Source organism: Equus asinus, chromosome 16 (genome assembly GCF_041296235.1).
Source record: "Equus asinus isolate D_3611 breed Donkey chromosome 16, EquAss-T2T_v2, whole genome shotgun sequence".
In the NCBI taxonomy this organism is placed as follows: Eukaryota; Metazoa; Chordata; class Mammalia; order Perissodactyla; family Equidae; genus Equus; species Equus asinus.
The window spans coordinates 41,468,431-41,491,639 of NC_091805.1; the positions used below are offsets into that span (position 1 = coordinate 41,468,431).

Consider the following 23,209-nt stretch of genomic DNA (forward strand, 5'->3'; position numbering starts at 1 on the left):
ACATTAAACCATTCTCATTGCTAGATATACATAATTAAAGGCAGTCAATATCAGTGAGAATGTTTAAAAATCTGTAAGAAAAAATGAAAGTAAAATAATTTTCCCCTTAGTAAAAAAAATAGTATAGTAAAGCTAGAATATAAGATTTCATAAGTCAATATAAGGAGATTAAATCTAAGATGGATATTAATTCCTATATACATTGATTCCCTTCTCTAATAAACTTCTGTTGAGGACCCAGAATGCACTAAGCATTGTGCTAAGAACTAAATGAACACAAGTGGGCACAGGCTCCTTCAGTCTAAAGGAGGAGACAAGTAACGTCAGACAGCATGTATGCAGCTTCTCCTCCTTCCCTGTGGCATTGCTATTACATGAACACACAAGTCACTGGTCTGAAACTAAGTCTCTTCTTGCACGTTCTTCTGAAACTAAAGAGTCAGTCATGGAAATCCTCTTTCTGGCATTTTATCATTTTTTTGTAATTATGAATATGTCTTCTCATTCTCAGAAATTCTACTTAAAATAAGGCCAAGTGAACCAACACCTTACCCCAGATACTTCCAGTCCAGTCCATCTTCTCAACACACACATTGTCTAATGGCTTCATCTTGGCAACTTCGGCCTGATGCTGTGCGAAGGCTACCTGACCAAGACCAGAAGGGAACATCAAAGGCTACTAACGATGGCCATTATGCCAACACGTCCAAAAACCCACATTCAAAGTGTATCTTCCCCATTCATCCAAACCAGATTGTTTGCCAATTTTTAATAGAAAAAAAAATATTATTTTTTAAGAGTAGCTCTTTTCAGCTCATGGCAAAGCACAGTCTTAATGCAACAAGTAAGGATAAAGCACCAACTACAATTGTCTTCTTTGTAAGTAATTATGATGAGGAAGGAAAACCTTTTTCCTAACAAGATTGTTTTAAAAATTAGTTCAAATATAGTTCATCCCATGCCCCCAAATATAGCTATACATATTAAATGACTACTCATTTTCTTTTACAATTCATGACAAAATGGTGTTTTGCTTTGGATGGTTTTCAGCACAAATGACCAATATAAAGATAATTTAGCTTTAGAAATCGAAGCCTCAGGAGAAAGCATTAAGATAACAATATTCAACCAAACAACATCCTTTCCTCCAATTTATAAATAAGTAGTTCTAGAAGCTATAGAACTTAGAGAAAATGTTAATGAAATATCATAATGATTTAATCAGATGAATTCAATGAAAACAGTTGGCTAATAGACTCTGACCTTGCTAGAAAGATCTAAAATTTTCCTTCAACGATTATGCTGTTTTGACAGGAACAGTAGTGCTTTCTTTGAATTTCTATATATAGCATGATCCCAATTTTGCAAGAAATCAAATTCAGAAACAAGATTGGAAATAAATACCTCAAAATATTGACAATGATTATCTCCAGGTGATAAAATTATAGGTGATTTTAAAAAACTAGATTTCTCTGTATCTTTCTGTCTTTTCTAAATTCTCTACCATGAACTTTTATATTCACTTATATTAAGAAAATAACCTCAATTTTTTAAATGATATTTTAGTATCATTTCTACCAAAGAATAGAGGGTCATACCCCAAATTACCTACATAAGAATTTTTAAATGTGTCTACCTAGCTCTATTCTGTTTTAGCTGTCCAGATGCCACCCATCAGGAACTGGGTTATGAAAACTAGGACTGCACTTTTTTCCCCACTAACTGGTCAAGGACCCAAAAAACCAGGTACACCTGAGAAGTTGCCAGTTTCCTCCCCCAACCATCTCCAATCACTGCCTCCCATCCTCACCTGAGGCAAGATTACATACTAGCTCCAAATGGATGAGAGTCTTATTATAAAACATTTTTAAATTTTAAAACCTTCCACCTATTTAATACCTTATATAAATACATCCAATTCCATCCCCAACTGAAGACAAAACTGATGACAAAAACACGTTTCAACTGAGTGTACCAACGAACATACGTCCACAGCTCGGTAGCTACTAATATCACGACGCAGAGCAGACACAGAAGCACCTCAAAAACAGAGAGAAGAGAAAGCAGGGTCACTGCCAAGCCGTTCTCCCCACCAGAAAACGCTCATTGTCAGCAACACCAAAAGAACTGAACTCAAATACGCAGAATCACGTGTAGCATTTTCCTGCACGTTCAATGCACTATCAGTGACTTAGTACAAGTTCTTACCCCAATTATGGTGGAGTTTTAAAAGTATCTAAAAAAGAAACTGTTAATCTGTCCACCTCATCCCATCTTACCATCAACACATTATATGGATCCACTCCAAAGGCATCTTTAAATCGCCACTTCCATGCTTCGAAATCATGAAACTTAAAATTAACTAAAATATCACTTAGGGCATCATCCAAGGCTCCTGGTTTCCAATCCTCTCCATTGAGAAACTTCTGTATTTCTAACAAGGTTTGTCTTTTAAGTATAATCTCGGCATCATAATGCATGTCACCTTTGTTTTCATCAGGCTGAATTAAATTTGCAAAAAGAGAAAAAAACAGAAAAGGAGTTTTATTGTTATATTACTCAGTGAAATATTTTAAGACAAAAGCTAATTTGGAAATGATATACAATTAGTTTACAGTATTTAACACCTATAAAATATGAGTAATAATATCTACTTGTCTGTCTCATAGGCCAACATGAAAATCAAAGATAATACATGTGTGAAAAACATTTCAAAAATTATAAAACTCCATGCAAGTACATTTTACTAAAAATCCAGTTGATTCTCGCTATCTACAATAGTTATGTTCTATAAAGTCACCTTGAACACCTGCTTCCATTTAAAGACATCTTAATATATATTGTTGATTCATTAACACTGAACTCATGGCCAACGGCACTGTAACTCACGCCTGAACCAAGCTTAACTAGCAAGGGAATTTTCTCTGTAACGCACATCACAGCTTTCTTGTGCTTAGGAACACTAGACAGCACTATACTTGGGAGCTATATAAACAGCAAAACCACCAAAAAAAAAAAAAGAAAGCACAAAAAATGTAGCACTAAACAGACCAGGAAAAAGTACTTGTTTATAGTATGAGAACTGAAACAAGGCAGAATGTGGCCTTGTTTGACCTCAGCTGAGAATGGGCTTATCATACAACTCAAATATTCTGCTGCTCTGCGCATATCCAACAGTGACCACAGAAGCACCACGAGTATTGATTTTGGGGTTACAAATAAAGTTTAGTGAGTAGGCAAATTCGCAAATACAGAATCCACCATAACGAGGAGCGACTGTCTATTTTATGATTCAGTTTATGACTTTCCATTTGCCGACACAGTTTTCAGATTGCCTAAAATTTGCAGCAGTACAAATAAGAAAAAAAGGGACCTCAAAAAGCAGCAAAATCTGGGATCCCAAGAACATGCATGACATTTATAACTATCTTTATTAGTGTGAGTTCAGGTTAACAAAATCACTATAAACTTTTTACATTTATTAACCAGTTAATACAAATAAGAGGAATTCTTTTTTCTTTTATAGGAGTGAATGCAGATATTTATATAAAAAAATGTAAAATGAGAAAGACCAAACTGTCATGTAATAACGCAAATCATCAGTACGCATAAAAAAAGCAGTCATTGATGAACATTTTTTTTATTGAGTTCATAAGCGTTTACATCAATGTGAGATTTCAGTTGTACATTATTTCTTGACAGTCACCACATAAGTGCTCCCCTTCACCCCCTGTGCCTACCCTCACTCCCCTTCCCCTGGTAACCAGTGAACTGTTTTCTTTGTCCATGTGTTTGTTTATATTCCACATATGAGTGAAATCATCTAGCACTTGTCTTTCTCAGTCCAGCTTATTTTGCTTAGCATAATTCCCTCCAGGTCCTTCCACGTTATTGCAAATGGGATGAATTTGTCTTTTTTAATGGCTGAGTAGTATTCCATTGTATATATATACCACATCTTCTTTATCCAATCATCAGTCGATGGGCACTTGGATTGTTTCCACGTCTTGGCTATTGTGAATAGTGCTGCAATGAACATAGGGGTGCATATGTTACTTTGGATTGTTGATTTCAAGTTGTTTGGGTAGATATCCAGTAGTAGGATAGCTGGGTCGTACAGTAGTTCTATTTTTAGTTTTCTGAGGAATCTCCATATTGTTTTCCACAGTGGCTGTACCAGTTTGCGTTCCCACCAGCAGTGTATGAGGGTTCCCTTTTCTCCACACCCTCTCCAACATTTGTTGTTTTTAGTCTTAGGGATTATAGCCATTTCAACAGGCATAAGGTGGGATCCTAGTGTAGTTTTGATTTGCATTTCCCTGATGATTAGTGATGTTGAACATCTTTTCATGTGTTTCTTGGCCATCTGTATGTCTTCTTTGGAAAAAGGTCTGTTCATATCCTCTGCCCACTTCTTGATGGGGTTGTTTGTTTTTTTTATCATTCAGTTGTGTGAGTTTCTTACATATTATGGAGATTAACCCCTTGTCAGATATATGATTTGCAAATATTTTCTCCCACTTGGTGGGCTGTCTCTTTGTTTTCATTCTAGTTGCTTTAGCCTCTTTAGTCTGATGAACTCCCACTTGTTTAGATTTTCTTCTGTTTCCTTTGTCTGAGAAAACATGGTATTTGAAAAGATGCTTTTTAGTTCAATGTCAAAGAGTATATTACCTATATTATCTTCCAGGAGTTTTATGGCTTCAGGACTTATCTTCAAGTCTTTGATCCATTTTGAGTTTATTTTTGTGTATGGCATGAGATAATGGTCTACCTTCATTCTTTTGCATGTGGCTGTCCAGTTTTCCCAACACCATTTATTGAAGAGACTATTTTTTCTCCATTCTATGTTCTTGGCACCTCTGTCGAAGACTAGCTGTCCACAGATGTGCAGTTTTACTTCTGGGCTTTCAGTTGTGTTCCACTGATCTGTGTGCCTGTTTTTGTACCAGCTCCATGCCATCTGGATCACTATGGCTTTGTAGTACATTTTGAAGTCAGGGATTGTGATACCTCCAGCTTTGTTCTTTTTTCTCAGGATTGCCTTAGCAATTCGGGGGTCTTTGGCTGCCCCATATGAATTTTAGGATTCTTTGCTCTATTTCTGTGAAGAATATCATTTGGATTCTGATTAGGATTGCACTGAATCTGTAGACTGCGCTGGGTAGTATGGACATTTTAACTATGTTCATTCTTCCAATCCATGAGCATGGAATCTCTTTCCATCTCTTTATATCATTACCAATTTCTTTCAGCAATGTCTTATTGTCTTCATTGTATAAGTCCTTCACCTCCTTGGTTAAATTTACTCCTAGGTACTTTATTCTTTTAGTTGCAATTACAAATGGAATTGTATTCTTGAGTTCTCTTTCTGTAAGTTTGTTATTGGAGTATAGAAAAGCAACTGATTTTTGTAAGTTGATTCTGTACCCTGCAACTTTACTGTAGTTGTTAATAACTTCTATTAGTTTTCTGATAGATTCTTTGGGGTTTTCTATATATAAGATCATGTCGTCTGCAAACAGCAAGATTTTCACTTCTTCACTCCCTACTTGGATTCCTTTTTATTCTTTTCTCTTGCCTAATTGCTCTGGCCAAAACGTCCAGTACTATGTTGAGTAAGAGTGGTGATAATTGGCATGCTTGTCTTGTTACTGTTCTCAGAGGGATGGCGTTCAGTTTTTGCCCAGTGAGTATGATGTTGGCTGTGTATTTGTCATATATGGCCTTTACTATGTTGAGGTGATTTTCTTCTATCCCCGTTTTGTTAAGAGTTTTTATCATAACTGGCTGTTGGATCTTGTCAAATGCTTTCTTTGCATCTATTGAGATGATCATGTGGTTTTTATTCTTCAATTTGTTGGCATGGTGTATCACATTGATTTGCGGATGTTGAACCATCCCTGTGTCCCTGGTATAAATCCCACTTGATTATGATGTATGATCCTTTTGATGAATTGCTGAATTTGGGTTGCCAAAATTTTGTTGAGGATTTTTGCATCCATGTTCATCAGTGATATTGGCCTGTAGTTTCTTTTTTTGTGCTGTCCTTGCCAGGCTTTGCTATCAGTGATGTTGGCCTCATAGAATGTGTTAGGAAGTGTTCCATCCTCCCTAATTTTTTGGAATAGCTTGAGAAGGAAAGGTATTAAATCCTCTCTGAAAGTTTTGTAGAATTCTCCAGGGAAGCCATCTGGTCCTGGGGTTTTATTCTTTGGGATGCTTTTGATTACTGTTTCAATCTCTTTCCTTGTGATTGGTCTATTCAGATTGTCTGTTTCTTCTTGATTCAGCTTTGGGAGGTTGTAAGAGAGTCTAAGAATTTATCCATTTCCTCTAGATAATCCATTTTGTTGGCATATGGTTTTTTGTAGTATTGTCTTATAATCCGTTGTATTTCTGTGGAGTCTGTTGTTATTTCTCCTCTTTCATTTCTGATTTTGTTTATCTGAGCTTTCTCTCTGTTTTTCTTTGCAAGTCTGGCTATGGGTTTGTCAATTTTATTTATCGTCTCAAAGAACCAGCTCTTTGTTTCACTGATCCTTTCTACCACCTTTCTTGTTTCAATAGCATTTATTTCTGCTCTGATTTTTATTATCTCTCCTTCTGCTGAATTTGGGCTTTGTTTGTTCTTCTTTTTCTAATTCAGTTAGGTGTAATTTGAGATTGCTTATTTGGGAATTTTCCTGTTTGTAAAAGTATGCCTGTATTGCGATAAATTTTCCTCTTAATACAGCTTTTGCTACATCCCATATGAGTTGGTATGCTATGTTTTCATTTTCATTTGTCTCCAGATATTTTTTGATTTCTCCTTTAATTTCTTCAATGATCCATTGCTTGTTCAATAACATGCTGTTTAGTCTCCACATCTTTGTCCCTTTCTCAGTTTTCTTGTAATTAATTTCTAGCTTTACAGCATTATGATTGGAAAAGATGCTTGTTATTATTTCAATTTTCTTAAATTTATTGAGGCTTGCCTAGTTTCCCAACATATGGTCTATCCTTGAGAATGTCCCGTGTGCACTTGAGAAGAATGTGTATTCTGCTGTTTTTGGATGGAGTGTTCTATATATGTCTATTAAGCCCAACTGGTTTAGCTTTTCATTTAATTCTACTGTTTCCCTGTTGATTTTCTGTCTGGATGATCTATCCATTGATGTGAATGGAGTGTTGAGGTCCCCTACTATTATTGTGTTATTAATATCTTCTTTTAGGTTTGTTAATAGTTGCTTTATGAACTTTGGTGCTCCCATGTTGGGTGCATAGATATTTATAAGCGTTATTTCTTCTTGATGGAGTGCCCCTTTGATCATTATATACTGCCCCTGTTTGTCTCTCTTTACCTGTCTTATCTTGAAGTCTACTTTGTCTGATATAAGTAACATGACACCTGCTTTCTTTTGTTTGCCATTAGCTTAGAGTATCATCTTCCACCCCTTCACTCAAAGCCTGTGTTTGTCATTGGAGCTGAGATGTGTTTCCTGGAAGCAGCAAATTGTTGGGTCTTGCTCTTTAATCCATCTCACCACTCCACGTCTTTTTATTGGAGAGTTCAATCTGTTTACATTGAGGGTGATTATTGATGCATGAGGGCTTAATGATGTCATCTATCACGCATTTTCTGGTTCTCCTGCATTTCCTTTGTTTCTTGTCCTGTGTGTTTTAGTCTACCCATTGAATTATGTAGTTTTTTATGATGTGTTTCTTTGTTTTCTCCTTATTTATTTTTTGCATCTCTGCTCTGCTTTTTTGTTTAGTGGTTACCCTGAGGTTTGTATTCAGAATCTCATGTATAAGATAGCCCATTTTCTGATGGCTTCTTTTTCCCTTAGTCTAAACTGATTCAGTCCCTTTCCTCCTCCTCTCCTAGATTGTTTTACTCATATCTTATTCCAACTTGTGTTGTGAGTTTGTGGTTAAAATGACAGGATTATCTTTATTTTTGGTGTTTTCCTTCCCTTTAGCTTAATGCTATAGTTGAATATTTGCTATCCTATGCTGATTCTGTCTACCTATTTATCTCCTTACTCTGTGTTTTGTGACCCCCTTTCTCCCCCATTTTTTTCCTTCAGGTATGAGGGCCTTCTTGAGGATTTCTTGTAGGGGAGGTGTCTCGCAGCTACAAAGTCCCTTAGCTTTTGTTTGTCTGGGAAAGTTTTAATTTCTCCCTCATATCTGAAGGATATTTTTGCTGGATAGAGTATTCTTGGCTGAATATTTTTATCTTTTAAAGATTTGAATATGTTGTTCCATTCTCTCCTAGCTTGTAAGGTTTCTGCAGGCAAATCTGCTGAAAGCCTGATAGGGGTTCCTTTGTAGGTTATTTTCTTCTGACTTACTGCCCTTAGTATTCTTTCTTTGTCATTCATTTTTTCTAGTTTTACTACTATATGCCTTGCAGTAGGTCTTTTTACATCGACAAATCTAGGAGATCTGGAAGCCTCTTCCACACAGATTTCCCTCTCTTTCCCTAGATTTGGGAAGTTCTCTGTTATTTCTCTGAACATGCTTCTGCTCCATTCTCCTCTTCTTCTGGAATACCTATAATTCTTTTTTTTTTTTAAAGATTTTATTTTTTTCCTTTTTCTCCCCAAAGCCCCCTGGTACATAGTTGTATATTCTTAGTTGTAGGTCCTTCCAGTTGTGGCATGTGGGATGCCGCCTCAGCATGGTTTGATGAGCAGCGCCATGTCCGCGCCCAGGATTTGAACTGACAAAACACTGGGCCCACTGCAGCGGAGCGCGCTAACTTAACCACTCGGCCACAGGGCCAGCCCGAATACCTATAATTCTTATGTTGCATTTCCTCATTGAGTCAGATATTTCTCAGAGACTTTCTTAATTTCTTTTTAGTCTAGGTTCTCTCTCCTTCTCTGTCTGGAGCATTTCACATGTTTATCTTTGATTATGCTGATATGCTCCTCTGTGATGTCTGCCTAAGCATTCAGGGAATCCATATTTTGTTTTATCTCTTCCACTGTATCTTTCATCTCTAATATTTCTAATTGGTTCTTCTTTATAGTTTCAATCTCTTCTGTGAAGTAGCTCCTGAACTCGTCGAACTGTTTGTCTACATTCTCTTTTACCTAGTTGAGTTTTTTGATGATAGCTATTTTTAATTCATTGTCAATTAGCTTTCATATTTCTGTGTCCTCAGGACTGAATTCTGGGTGTCTGTCATTTTCTCTCTGGTCTGGAGACTTGATGTAGTGTCTGATGTTACAGGAGGTGGGTAGGGATTTTCACAATCTGATATTATTCGCCTGCAGTTACCATCTATTGCCACTGGGTGGGGGCCAAGAGCCACATATTCTGAGCCCTCTGCCTTCAGCCAAGATCCCAGGCAGTGGAACTGGCTGCGGGGGGGCGGGGAGGAGCGCTTTCTCCTGTGTGTTCTCCGGGCCTTCTTGCTCTCACTATTTGGTCTCCTGGGGTGTTGCTTGATGAGGTCACTCCCCCCCCACCCCGTAAAAGCCTTCACCCTGTTAAAGGGGGTCCCTCTAGACTACAAGGGCTCTAGGGAGTCCTTGTTCCTGTGAATAAGCATTCCCCTCCCCAACTCCTTCTCTCATGGATCCTCCCAGGGTTGCTATTGCAGTCTTTAGGAGCAGGAGAGAAGTTCTCTCTTACCCCGTTCCAGCTCCTCTGAGTGGGGCTCCAGCCTCTCCACCCTCCATTGTACGGCTGCATGTCTCTCTGACATTTTTGTGTTATGCTAGGATGTCCTTTGCTGGAGTATGGCCTTTTCATTGTATGCCCCTTTTCATTGTATGTTGGAGGGGAGAAAGTCCTGGGAAAGTTCATTCCACCACGATGCTGACATTCTTGATGAATATTTTTTAAAAATCAGGAACCAAATATTCCAAGCATCTCCCTGTTAGGTATTTTCTGGCTCCATCCATTTCCTCATCTATAAAAGAGGTCCTGTTTCACCTCTCACAGAGTTCTAAGACTCGAATCAAAGGGTACACATATAAGAACATTTACATTTCCAAAATACAGTGGGATTATTAAAGCATTCATCTAACACTCCTTTCCCTTAAGTTTTCTTGATGTTTTGACTCCCAAAATGAAAACTATGGTTCTAAAAAGGGGAATCTTAACATTCATTATGAACAATATGCACACAATACATAATTCGATAAAGCAGCACTTGCCACAGTAAACAGCTAGGGGAACAAACTACTTAAAACATTTTTCTTTTCCTCAACACATAATGATCTTACATCACCTGAATAAGTAAGTGTGGAAGTGATGGAGAACAGGAAGTAAAGACCAGGACAGAATTTCCTTACCAGGCAGGAGTTTATTAAGTTTCCAACTATTTAGTAAAGTTTTAATAGCAAATTTAAAACAACCCTCCCAACTCAATTAAGTGATACTGCAGGGCACAAAATTGAAGAAGTAACTCCCCATGAACTATAAGATAAAAAAGGAGTGGTCTGTACTGCCTGCCCGTCTTCCACCAGACCCTGTAAAGCAGGCTGGTACCTTTTGAACAGGTTCTGATAAAAGGGTGAGTCACATGTTCTCTGTTAAAGTATAATGATGCTTTCCCACTGCTCTACATAATTTGAAATTAATAAATAACGAAAACATCCACTATACTGATAAGTGTGACACCACCAGATACTCACAAGTCCGAGCTTTCTGGTTTCAATTAAGATCTTATTTAAGTATCTCCTGAAAACAGGATTGCTTTGACTTTCATAGTCTTTCCTCTTTTTCTTTTCACATTCATCAATCTGTAATCACAAAATAAATACAACATTAGTTAGCATCAAAGTTTAACATAAGGGTCAAGTTTCTAGCCTAGTGGCCCCAACAAGATCAAGGTAAAGAGCTGGCTAGTTTTATCAAGCTTGCATTGAAATGTGGAGCTTGCCTGCTCAAGCTTGCTGCAGGTTCTCTTTGCCAAGGGCAAGCAGGCAAGGAATGAGGAACTCCTGTCCAGCACTTCACCCTGACGGCAGTTTTTCTGCTGACTTCCAGCAATTTTAAAGCTGAAAATCGGGAAGCAAGAGGAAGAGCTGTGGATAAGCAGAGCACCTGGAGCAAGCTGCCTCTTCCTACTTCCAAAGTAATGACTTAACGAACAAAGGAATGAAAGGAGGAATGAAAGAAAGAAAAAACAGACGGAGAGACAGAGAAAGAGAAATAGAGACAGGGTGAAGCCAGAAAATGAAATGAAGGACACAGAAAAGAGTTTCTTGAATGTGCATATTACTTTTGGCCTTTCATTAATTTTTCCTGTCAACAAGTGATCATCCCCTCCCATAAGGGATGCTTCAGGAAGGCAGGAACCACGGCTTCTCCAGAGTGTCCTACACATGGCAACCCCTCAGCACATAATTCTTCATTAGAACAGACCTCCTATGCCCTTGGCCCTACAAATGCCGCAGGGTCACTGAGGGAGGGCAGTGACTATTTTACAGACCTTACACCTTGTGATAAGCAACTTTTGTTTTTAAATTGAGTGTGGACCACGAGTTGAGCTGAGCACTGAAATGGGCTTCAGATGATAAAACATGACAGTAACTGAGCAGCACACAGACTCAGGACAGAAGGACACTAGAGAAATCATGTGTCAGTTTCCTCTGGTTTCAGGAAGGTTTAGAAACCTTTTAAAATTTGTAAATTTCTCTTTTTTTTTTTATTTTATTTATTTATTTTTATTTTTTTGAGGAAGATTAGCCCTGAGCTAACATCCGCCACCCATCCTCCTCTTTTTTGCTAAGGAAGACTGGCCCTAAGCTAACATCCATGCCCATCTTCCTTTACTTTATATGTGGGATGCCTGCCACAGCATGGCCTGACAAGTGGTGCATAGGTTCGCACCCGGGATCTGAACTGACAAACCCCGGGCCACCAAAGCAGAATGTGTGAACTTAACTGCTGCGCCACCAGGCTGGACTCTGTAAATTTCTCTTTAAAAGAAACCATTTTTTTTAAAACAAGGACTCAAGACTCCATTTTACCAATCATGTTTTTACAATGTTTGAACCAAAGTCACAAATAATGGAAGGAAAAATTTCTATAAAATGGCATTTCTGCCTTTCCACTGAGCAGCCAAACTAGCTCACTACACACAAAACGCAGTCAAACTGAGGCCAATCTTATCCAAGCACGTCTCTGCTAACACTCGGGCGGGACAACACTCACGTTTGATAAGAACCACACACTGTGCTTAGGGTTCTTGACCTGAGACATGGTGGCATCTCAATTACCAAGCTCTCCCTCCCAGTCTCTCAGGCTGGAAAGCTCCCTTGTTCTAACTCTTCCTTCTCCTTTTTTCCTCCTCCCTCAGATACCAAAACTTGCCTATTCTACCTTGGAAAAGTTGAATGCTTTCCTTTTCTCCTCAACCCCTGTCACTGCCACAATCGGAGCCTTCAGCATTGCTGGACCTCTGCCACCCCCTCTCCATCCCAGGCCCCCTCCAGATGCCACCAGCCCACCCTACCCACACAACCAACAGAGGCTGGTGCCCATGGCATAACAGATATCAAACCCCTTAACAATCATGACTTATTTCCTTTCTCATAAACTCCACTTCAGCCATATAAATAAAAGGATTGAATAAATGAAGGAAGAGCTACCATACACTAAATTATAGTAATCCCTTATATTTGTAAGAGTAACTCTTATGCTTATAAGCTGGTAATAGGCTCATTTCTTCATTTGCTACATCTGTCATGAATCTACTAAGCCCCATCACTGTGACAGGTGACAGAGAATCATGAAAGAATAAATATATTCCTTGTCCCCAGAAATTTTCAGTCTGGTAAAGAAATAATTACAACATAGTGAGATAAATGTTATCACCGGAACATAAAAGTACTATTTAAAAAAACCCAAAGCCAGAGTAACTAAAGAAAAAGTTATACATATATAAATTGCACATCACATAGAAACACAAATTATGTTAGCAAAGACAGGAAAATAGAGAGCAATTTAACATACTATAAGTAGCATAAAATTCAAGAATGAAAAAAATCTAACCTCATGAGTTAAAGAATCAACTTTGCTGTAACATTCTGACAATTCATCAGCATATGACAAGTCGGAACTGATTTCTTTTTTCTCTGATATATCATATTTCACCTAAAGCAAAGGAGAGAGAGATTTTATTTCTTTACAGTTCAGTTGTAAAAACAACCTGCAGCTAACGAAGACCAAAATTTGGCTTCATCATTTTATGACTTTGCTTGTTACACTCTTCAATTGTACTGAACCACCAAAAGAGTAAGAGTCTCAAATGTATATACTAGCTAAGAACTAAAATCAGTTTGCTGCTTGATGGGCTTCACATTTACATTTGAAACAGAAATAACCAGGAGGGGTTGAAATCATCTTAGACTAAGAGAGTCAGAAAGATATTCTGCCTGATTGCTAATCATTGATAGATGACTCTCACAGCTCTGTGTAAAACAATAACAAAAATAGACTATTTCCATCGTAGGACTGATAAGGGCTCACACTCACACATGCGTTTTCTTTAATACCTGAGATTTTCTCATTGTTCCTGAAGTAGCATCATAGTTAAGCATGTCTGTGGGGTCAATCCAGTCATCATCATGAGCATAACCAGTTATCAGCCACAGACACTCACAAAGGAGCAGAGAACACAGCATCCTGCATGAGGGCTAAAAAAATTTTTAATAGATATAATAAAATAATTATTTTTAGAAGAAATTGTTTTGTAATAAAATCTTCCTCCTAGTGCTAAGACAATGTTTTCCTTCTGAATAACAACTGAAATCAAAATACTCAATAAAATGGTATTCACATAGAAATACATACACATAGGCACACATTCTCATTGAGACAAAAAGAAAATAAGTCTTTTTCCATATGATTCAGCAATTTCATTCCTAGGCATATACCCAAGAGAAATGAACATATGTGACCACACAAAAACTTGTACACATATGTTTACAGCCACATTATACACAAAAGCCAAAAAGTAGAAACAACCCAAATGTCCATCAAGTGATGAATGAATAAATAAAATGTGATATATCCATACAATGGAATATTAGGTCATAAAAAAGAATGAAGTACTGACACATGTCACAGCATGGATGAACCTTGAAAACATTATGCTATGTGAAACAAGCCAGACACAAAAGACCACATATTATATGATTCCAGTTATATGAAATGTCCAGAATAGGCAGATCTATAGAGACAGAAAGCAGATTAGCAGGTGCTTAGAGCTGGGGATATATAAGGGACAGAGGGGTGCTAGCTAAAGGGTAATGGGTTTCTTTTTGAGGTGATGAAAAATGATCTAAAACTGATAGTGGCGATGGTTGTACAAATCTGTGAATATGCTAAACACTACTGAATTGTACACTTTAAATGGGTGAATTGTAAAGTATGTGAATCATTTCTCAGTAAACTGGTAAAAAAAATAAAACAGGCATTTTAACCAAACCTTCCCATTTTTTTTAACAAATGCAAAAGAAAAGTGCAAAATTAAGATTCAAATGAGGTGACTGAACTCCCAAACATTCAGAAAAAATAATTTGCTCCATCTAAGCCTCTGCATAAACACTCTCAAACCACTTCAACACTTAATACTTCCTCAATTCAACAGTGTCCAATACAGTAGCTACTAGCCACATGTGGCTATTCAAATTTAAATTAAGTAAAATTAAAAATTCAATTTCTCGTTCAGACTAGCTGCATTTCAAGTGCTCAAAAGCCACAGTGGCTAGCGGCCACCATATTGGACAGTGCAGATACGAAACATTTCCATCACTGCAGAAAGTTCTGTTGGACAGCTTGTCTTATGCCCACTACATATGAGAATCAGGTAAGGGAATTCCAAGATGAGAAAGCCCTGGGCCCTGCCCATAAAGGGCTCCCAGTCTAGCTGTAAGAATACAGGTAACTCCAGGCTAAATTAAACACTCCTCTGTGCTCCCAGTTTGCTCTGCTTATTCTTCCAGCACAACACACAACGAAATTAGCCACTTATTGGTCTGTCTCCTCAGTTAGCACAGTGGCTCTCAATCTTGGCTGTGCATTAGAATCACCTGGGAGCTTCTGGGCATGTCATGCATACCGGGTGGTCCCAGTATGCAGCAACGGTAGAAAACTGCTGCATTCCAATGTGAACCTTCCCAGGGGAGGGTAACATCTTGCTCAAATTGGAATTCACCTTCCCAATGACCTCTCCAAGGGCAACACCGAGCCCACTGGCTGGCACATGAAAGACATTCAGTAAATGTTTGTTAAGCAGCAGATGCAAATGATCAAAGCCATAGCAGGGATTCAAAAGGTTTTAGAGGCTCAAAGGATGAAGAAAGCACATCTGATTGGGAGAAACTGGGAAGACTTCATGGAGGAAAGGGCATAGGAAATGGATTTTGAAGTATGGGTAACAGTCTAAGAGTGTGAGATAAGGGAGGCAGAGGCAGAAGAGCAAAGTGTATGCTTCAGAAACTGTAAACGTGAGGATGGATGCAGTGGGACGTAGAGATGGAGAGGTAGGCTGCAATGACAATGCCAAAGTAAAAAGCTTGTAACTAACTTCATCTGCTAACAATAACTTTCAAGGGTGATGGGAGTTACATTCTGGGAAGATGACACTAGCAGCAAGTGTACAGAATGAGGAAAAGACTGGATTCAGAGAGTCCAAGAAGGAGGCTGAAGTAGAAAAAGGATGTTGGTCTGAAAGAGTGGTGGCAATGAGAACAGAAAACACATGTGGCACATTCTGAAATTAATTCTACAGACCTCAGCAACTAACGCACATGGAAGGAAAGGAAAAGAACGATGGTAAGCTAACAAAAGCACTGCTATCATTAATTTAAAAAAAGAAATTCAAGGGGCTGGCCCGCTGACATAGTGATTAAGTTCACGTGCTCTGCTTCAGTGGCCCAGGTTTGGGAGCTCATATCCCAGGCACAGACCTATATACCGCTCAACAAGCCATGATGTGGCAGCAGCCCACGTACAAAATAAAGGAAGACTGGTACAGATGTTAGCTCAGAGAGAATCCTCCTCAAGCAAAGAGAGGATTGGCAATGGATATTAGCTAAGGGCCAATCCTCCTCACCAAAAAAATGAAATTCAGAATGAGAATATGGTTTTGGGAAAAAGTTCAGCAGGCATTTGTTCAACATTTACTAAATACATACCGGATATTGGGCACTGTCTTAAGTAAAAGGAATACCAGGAAACTAGATCAGCCAGGTCTTCTTTAAGAAATTTAGATTCTAGGAGAAGAGGACAATAAATTGGCAAAAAAATAAATATAACTTCAGAGAGTGATAAGTCCTATGAAGAATACAAAGCAAGACAATAGTACGGTTGGATTAGGTGATGTTGGGTATTTTAGGGAAAGCCTCTGAGGAGATGAAGGATGGCCACAAATTCTTCGTCAATTTCCCAGTGAGAGACGTAGTTTATTTCCCGTCCCCCTGAATCTGGGCTGGCTATGTGACTATTTAGCCAAAATACTGTGGCAGAAGTGTTGCTGTGTTGGTTCTGGCTGGTCTAGCCTATACGAGGATCAGCTGCTTCTACTTTATCACTTTGGAACACTTGCTCCAGAGAAAGCTTTTCTGGAACTCAGCCTCCATGCTGTGAAAAGGCCAAGCCATGTGAAGAGGTCATGTGTAGGGGTACAGTGAGCTCCCAGCTGACAGCCAACATCAACAGCCAGCCATGCGAGTGAGCCATCTTGGTGCTTCCAGTCCAATCCCTTAGTAACTGACTTGGTGACTGAACATCACGTGGAATAAAAGAACTACCCAGCTGAGCCCAGTCAAGCCCCATAAGCCCACAGACTCATGAGAGATAAAATGGTTCTTAAAGCCACTAAACTTTGGGGTGGTTTGTTACACAGCAGTAGATAACCACAACATCTAAGCAGAAAAACAAGGGGCCAGCCCCGTGGCCAAGTGGTTAAGTTCGTGTGCTCTGCTGCGGCAGCCCAGGGTTCGGATCCCGGGTGCGGACATGGCACTGCTCATCAGGTCATGTTGAGGTGGCGTCCCACATGCCACAACTAGAGGGACCCACAACTAGGATATACAACTATGTGCAGGGGAGTTTGGGGAGATAAAGCAGAGAAAAAAAAAGAAAGAAAAACAAGAAGCAGCTAACCTTAGGAAGACTTGGGAAAAGAACAGACAGAGAGAGGACATAGCAAGCATAAAGGCTCAGAGTAGGGAATACGTTTGAAGCATTCAAAGAACAGCAAGATGGCGAACAGCTGGGTCTTATGAATGAGTTGGCAGTTGGGGATAGGACACAGTAATGAGTGTGGTTTTTACTCTAACAGGAAGCCACTAGAGGGTTTTAAGTAGGGAAATGACAGAATGTGGGTAACATTCTAAAATAAATCACTGTGGCTGCTTTGCGGAGATCGGAATGGAAGAATCAAAGCAAGAGACTAGCTGGGAGGATCTGCAGCAGTCTAGCTGAAAGACGAAGGTGGCATGAACTAAGAGAGAAGCAAAGGTGATGATAAATGATCTGATTTTAAAAATGGAGGTGGACACTATTACAGGCAGCAAAGACCAGCTAATAAGTCACCAAGCACATTTCTTCTTCTTCTTTCTGGACACATGGTCACTACACATCCCAGCCCCTCTTCTGGTTAAGTCAGGCCATGTGATAATTAAGTTCTGGCCAATGCAACAGGAGTGGAAGTGATATGCACCACAACCAGGTCTGGCCCATGAAACCCTCCCACACTCGATCCTCCACCAGCTCTCCCTCCCCACCAGGGAACAGGGAGGACACTGAGCCCTAGAGGAGGGCAGCCAAACTACAGAAGGAGCCTGGGTCCCTAAATGACCACATGAAGGTCACCCACCACGTGGGAAGATGTTTGCTTTTCACGTGAACAAAAATAAATTTCTTGTATGGTAAGTCCTGAGATTAGGGGATTTGTTTTTTATACCACCTTGTGCTATCCTAACCAAAACAGAAATACACTGCAGAAATTGCTGGTAAATTGGATGTAAGAAGTAAGGACAAGCGAAGATTCAGGATGACTTCTAGGTTTGTGACCTGGGGAACGGGGAGAATGCGGAAGACTGAGGGTACTCAGGTGGACAGAGAGGAAGTTCCGACAGGTCAAGATTTTTTTTTGGATATGGTAAATTTCAGATATCTACTGATGACCAAGTGGAGATGATGAACACACAGCACAGAGCTAAGTAGAGAAGTGGAGCTACAGAAATACATTTGAGAGCCATCAGGATGTACATGGGGTTTAAAGCCATGGACTGAATAAGACCACCAAAAGATCTATTATGGAGACAAAAGACTGAGTCCTGGGGCATGCCAACATTTGGAGGTCAGAAAGAAGAGGGGCAGCTGGTAAGGGACACTGCCAACAAGTGCTAGTGAGGCAGAAGGAAAACCAGGAGAGGCTGGTATTTCAGAAGTCTGTGAAGAAAGGAGGGAACAGATAACTAGGTCAAATACTGCTGAAAGGGTAGGTGATCAGAGGGCAGCAAAGTGACCAGTGGATTTGGGACGGCAGCTTTAACAGAGTGGTAGGGACAAGAGCCTGACAGGAATAAATGAAGAATTCAGGTAGAGGTTTTGGGTCAAGATGACTCAGTAACTCCACGCTCCAAAGCACTCCCTTGATTCCTACTTCTGGCCAAGACAGAGTAACAGGGACCAGATTTACCCTCCTGCCTGAACAACCGAAAACTCCACACAAAATATATTAAATGGTTTTCAACACAATGGACAACAAAGAATAGTTGTCCTTGAAAGATAGGAGACAAACAAGGACAGCTCTTCCATTGCCCCAGTTTACCGCCATAAGAGTTTCCAGGCCATGGGCACTGGGCGGGGGCGGGGGCGGGGGGCATGGGGGATGATGACACGACTCAGGCAGAGTCCAGAAGGCCCCCTGAGGAGATGGAGCTGAGAGTCTGGGGAGACCAAGGCAACTGGAGTTGACAGGATAAAGTACCAATGTAGGAGAAAGCTGCATAGAGAGGGAGCTCCAGAGATCTGCAGAGGGTCCCTGCAATATAATAAAGGATCTGGTCTCTGTCCCCAGTTCCTTCAAAAACCCTTGGAATTTCCTGAGTGCTAGAATGTCTTTGTTCTGTTAATGAGCTGACTTCCAGTGGGCCCCTAGACAGCTTCAGGATGGGGAAATGGTCATTAGAAAGACCCAGTACACGATTAGAGGGTTGGAACTTTCAGCCATCCAACCTTTGGGGATTAGAGGCAGGTTGGAGATTGAGTTCAATCAGGTGGCCAATGAGTTCATCAGTGTCCTGTAACTCTGATTCACCTAGGTTCAGAGGAGCTTCCTGGCTGAACACACTGATGTGCTGGGAGGGCAGAAGCCTGGATTCCACGAGGAGAGGATACAGATGCCCTGCATCTTTCCCCACGGACTTTGCCTTATGCATCTCTTCATTTGGCTGATCCTGATCTATATTCCTTGTAATAAAACTGTAAGTACAGTTCTTTCAGTGAGTCGTTCTAGAAAATTATCCAACTTGATGGGGTAATGGGAACCCCTAAATCTATAGCTAGTTGGTTAGAAGTGCAGGTGGCCCCCAAGATATGTGTCTAATGTGGGTCTATCCTGTAAAGGACTTTGCCCAAACTTGTTGGGCATGCACTAACTCTGGGTATTTAGTGTCAGAAATGAACTGAACTGTAGGACATCCTGTTTGTGTCAGTGAACTGGAATGAGAACAACCCCCCTTGAGTATCAGCAAGGCACTGCTCAGTACACACATATGAGGAAAGTACCTACAGCCTCAGGAAGAACCACTGAAAGACTTCAATACAAAAATAGAGTAAAAATTAGTAAATTAGAAAACAAACATGTAATAAAGATAACAAAGCCAAAAGTTGGTTCTTTGAAAACAACCAACGCAACTGATAAACCCATAGTAAGATTAATGAAGAAAAAGGCCCCAAAAACTTATTATCAAGAATGAAACAGGATAAACTCATTCATGATTAAAATTAAACCCTTAGCAAACCAGGAATAAAAGAAAACTTTTTTTGTCAGATAGAGTATCTACTAGAGCAAGCACTATACTTGGTGGTAAATACTGAAACCTTTTCCTGCGAGATCAAGAATGAGACAAGGAGAAGGCGCTGGAGGGTTACTGGACACTGGCCACGTTCTATTTCTTAACCTGGACAGTAGTAGAAAGGGTGTTCGCTTCTCAATAATTTGCTAAGGTGAACATTTATATTTTACACACTTTTCTGTATGTGTGCTATACGTCACATTTTACAAAAGGTTTTTTAAAATGGGGAAGAGTAAGATCATTGTTATGGTCCGAATTGTATCCCCCCAAATTCATATGTTGAAGTCCTGACTCCCAGTTCCTCAAAATGGAGACTGTATTTGGAGATAAGAGGCAACTGAGTTCAAATGAGGTTATTAGCAAGGGCCCTAATCCAGTAAGCCTCATGTCCTGATATGAGAAATTTGGACACAGATGGGTCAGAGAGAAGATGATGTGAAGACACGGGAAGAAATGGCCATCTACAAACCAAGGAGAGAGGCCTTAAAAGAAACCAACCCTGCCAATACCTTGACCTTGGACTTCCAGCCTTTGGAATTGTGAGAAAATAAATTTCTGTTGTTTAAGCCACCCGGTCTGTGGTGCTTCGTTATGGCAGCTCTAGCAAAATTATACAGATTTCTTCCGACGTAAAAAGATGAAGAAAGTCTACAACCCATAGATTCCTGATATGTTAAAGAAGTTTAACTTCAGTGAGGAAAGGTGTGAATAAAAGAAACAACAATGAGCACAGGAACGGATCAAATATATTGATAAATTTGATACAAACAAAAAAATCCCGACTTTTTGTGTTTAAAAATGTAAAACTAAAATACTAAATAACAATAACGATAGGAAAGGCATCCTAAGATCCCCGTCACACTCTGGAGATACTCAGAAACACTGGGTAAGTGTATACTTTATGGGGGGAGGAAGAGCTAAGCTGAGAAATTAAGCCTCCGGAAGAACCAAATACAAGAGAAGCGAGTGAAGACGATTCAGAGCAATAGAAGGCAAGGTAAAAATACAATGCGTAGAAACCAAGAGGGTATTAATTTGAAGGAGGTGTTAGTCAACTATATTAAATACTTAGAGAAGCTGAGGAAAATAACGTCTGAAAAAAGACCACTGGATTGGTTAATTAGTTGGTCATCCATGAAATGACTTTCACAGAATGACAGGAAGAAGCCTAGTTCTAAGCATTTAAAAACCAAACAGGTGACAAAGGGAGTGACTGAACTGAGCAGAGGCTCCAAGAAGATGGGAGTGTAGGAAATCAAAGCTACAGGAAAGCCTTTTCATAGGTAATGAGGTTTTACACTACGTCATAAATAGAGATGAATGAGGAGGGATGGAAATAAAGGTTCTAAAGCAAAAAGAAGAGAAGCTGACAAGAGTTCACATTATTATATGATATCAAGAGGCTGCTGAAACAGTCTGCTAGAAAGCCAGGAGTGTCACTGCGTGGGGGGAGGATGGGATGGGAGAGAATGGAGATTTGGAAAAGCAGCACCCACAGGGGTCATCATACAAAGGGAGATGAACCAAAAGCCTGTCAAGCAGCTGAGTTTTGACTATGACCCCTACAAAGCCATGCTATTGGCAACTATGTTACTTTCTCCAATCAGGATCAACAGATGTAGAGCTTTATCCCGGGCTAGAAATTAGCAGTGCAGAAACATGGGAGACCAGGAGGTGAGGGAGAATAGTGGAATCAGCTGGAAATCCAAGCCCTCTGGCCAAATCCCCGGGGCCACTGACTTAAGGCGGGAACTCCTTGAGAAATCTTCTTACTGATCTCACACTTCCTCCAAATAAACTGCATCTAAACTTGCTGGGGATCTTGTTAAAAAACAGACTGATTAAGTCTGAGGTGGGCCTGAGATTCTGCATTTCTAACAAGTGATGGCCCACAGACCACACTCTGAGCAGCAAAGCGTTAAGGAAAAGTAACCATCCTGTATCGGTTTAGTTCAATGGTGGCACCTGTCATTCAACTACTGGTCCGAAATCGTCTCTCTCCCCCAGTTCCTACTATATTTATCATTTTTTAATCTGCTTCAGGCTATCAACACTATAATGTATAGCATTTGATTACTATGTGCCAAACACTGTTGCAAGCATTCATTCATTTAATCCTCACGAAAACTCCTGGAAGTAGCAATACTGTTATCTTTATTTTATAGATTAGGAAAACAAGTAACTTGCGCAGGCCCCTCAGCTGGTAAGTGGTGGAAACCGGATCAGCTCCAACTAAACCGCTTCTCCAGTGCAAGGTGCTTACAGGCCTGAGGGGCCAGAGGGGCTAGACTAATCTGGAAGCAGAGTCAAGCTCTGTATCGACCTAGAAGCAGCACGGCATAAAAGTCGGGGGGCTGCAGTTTAGTTCGCGTGCGTGTGTGTAGTTTCTGGAGCTGTGCCTCTGAATCTCGAGAATATGCATTTCTAACAAGTTCTCGGACAAGGATGATGAAGCTAGTCTGGGGACCACACTTTCATAACCAGTCACAGAGAGAAAATCTGAACTGTTTTTCACTACCCACTGATAAATATGCATCTATAACTTTTTTTACACTCAAATCAGACTTGGAAACTTAAAAAACTACCACCAAATCTGAGCTATTCTGCTAACGATATTACTTCAAATCGTGCTTAACAGTTTTCAGCGATAACCAAAGACAACAAAATTCACCGTTGGCTCGGGTCTCGCTCAGCACTTGCTTGCCTCTTTCCCTAGGCCGCTCTTTGAACCGTGTAACGCAACGGTTACAACCGCGCAACGCCAGAGATAAGGCAGCCAACCGGCCCGGGCGATCCACGGGCCGGGCGCCCACCCAACCTGCTAGCGCAGCGCTCCCAAGTCCTCCGCAGGCCCCGCCGGGCCGAACCCGCACCCCGACGCCGCACAAACTCACCCTTCCGCGCGGACGCACGTCCCTCGTCGCCCCCTGCCTCTTCAGGGAAACCGACACCTTTCCCACGCCGGCTGGCGACGCCCAGACGCCCCCGGCCCGAGCCGGAAGGGCGCCACCGGAAGGGCGTCACTGGAAGGGCGCCGTCCTCCTGCGCGTTCTCCTCGATTCGCTGGGCCGGCCTGGGCGGCGGCTGATTGACCCACGGTGGGGGCCGGCGTCTGTGGGCTTGTTTTAGGCCCTCGTCTGCGGGACTCTGTGCAATTGAAATCT

General features: G+C 40.4%; 1 protein-coding gene across 15 annotated transcripts in view; it reads right to left on the bottom strand.

Moving 5' to 3' along the window:
* The window catches only part of CLCC1 (chloride channel CLIC like 1), a 35,717-nt gene extending 12,508 nt beyond the window's left edge, over window positions 1-23,209 (bottom strand). For 4 of the 15 annotated variants that reach the window (XR_011494880.1, XM_070486964.1, XM_070486962.1 and 1 more), the window contains exons 1-7: window positions 22,940-23,075; window positions 16,152-16,229; window positions 13,506-13,646; window positions 13,003-13,104; window positions 10,638-10,745; window positions 2,280-2,501; window positions 553-646 (exon numbers count right to left, since the gene is read on the bottom strand). Coding sequence is in view for 11 of the 15 variants with exons in the window: in XM_070486964.1 (XP_070343065.1) it covers window positions 553-646; window positions 2,280-2,501; window positions 10,638-10,745; window positions 13,003-13,104; window positions 13,506-13,634 (655 nt within the window). In the remaining 4 variants the exon portion in view is untranslated. Of the gene's footprint in view, window positions 1-552; window positions 647-1,899; window positions 2,041-2,279; window positions 2,502-10,637; window positions 10,746-13,002; window positions 13,105-13,505; window positions 13,647-16,151; window positions 16,230-22,939 lie in introns of all 15 variants that reach the window. The other 11 variants (XR_011494881.1, XM_070486965.1, XM_070486963.1 and 8 more) reach the window with 4 other exon arrangements.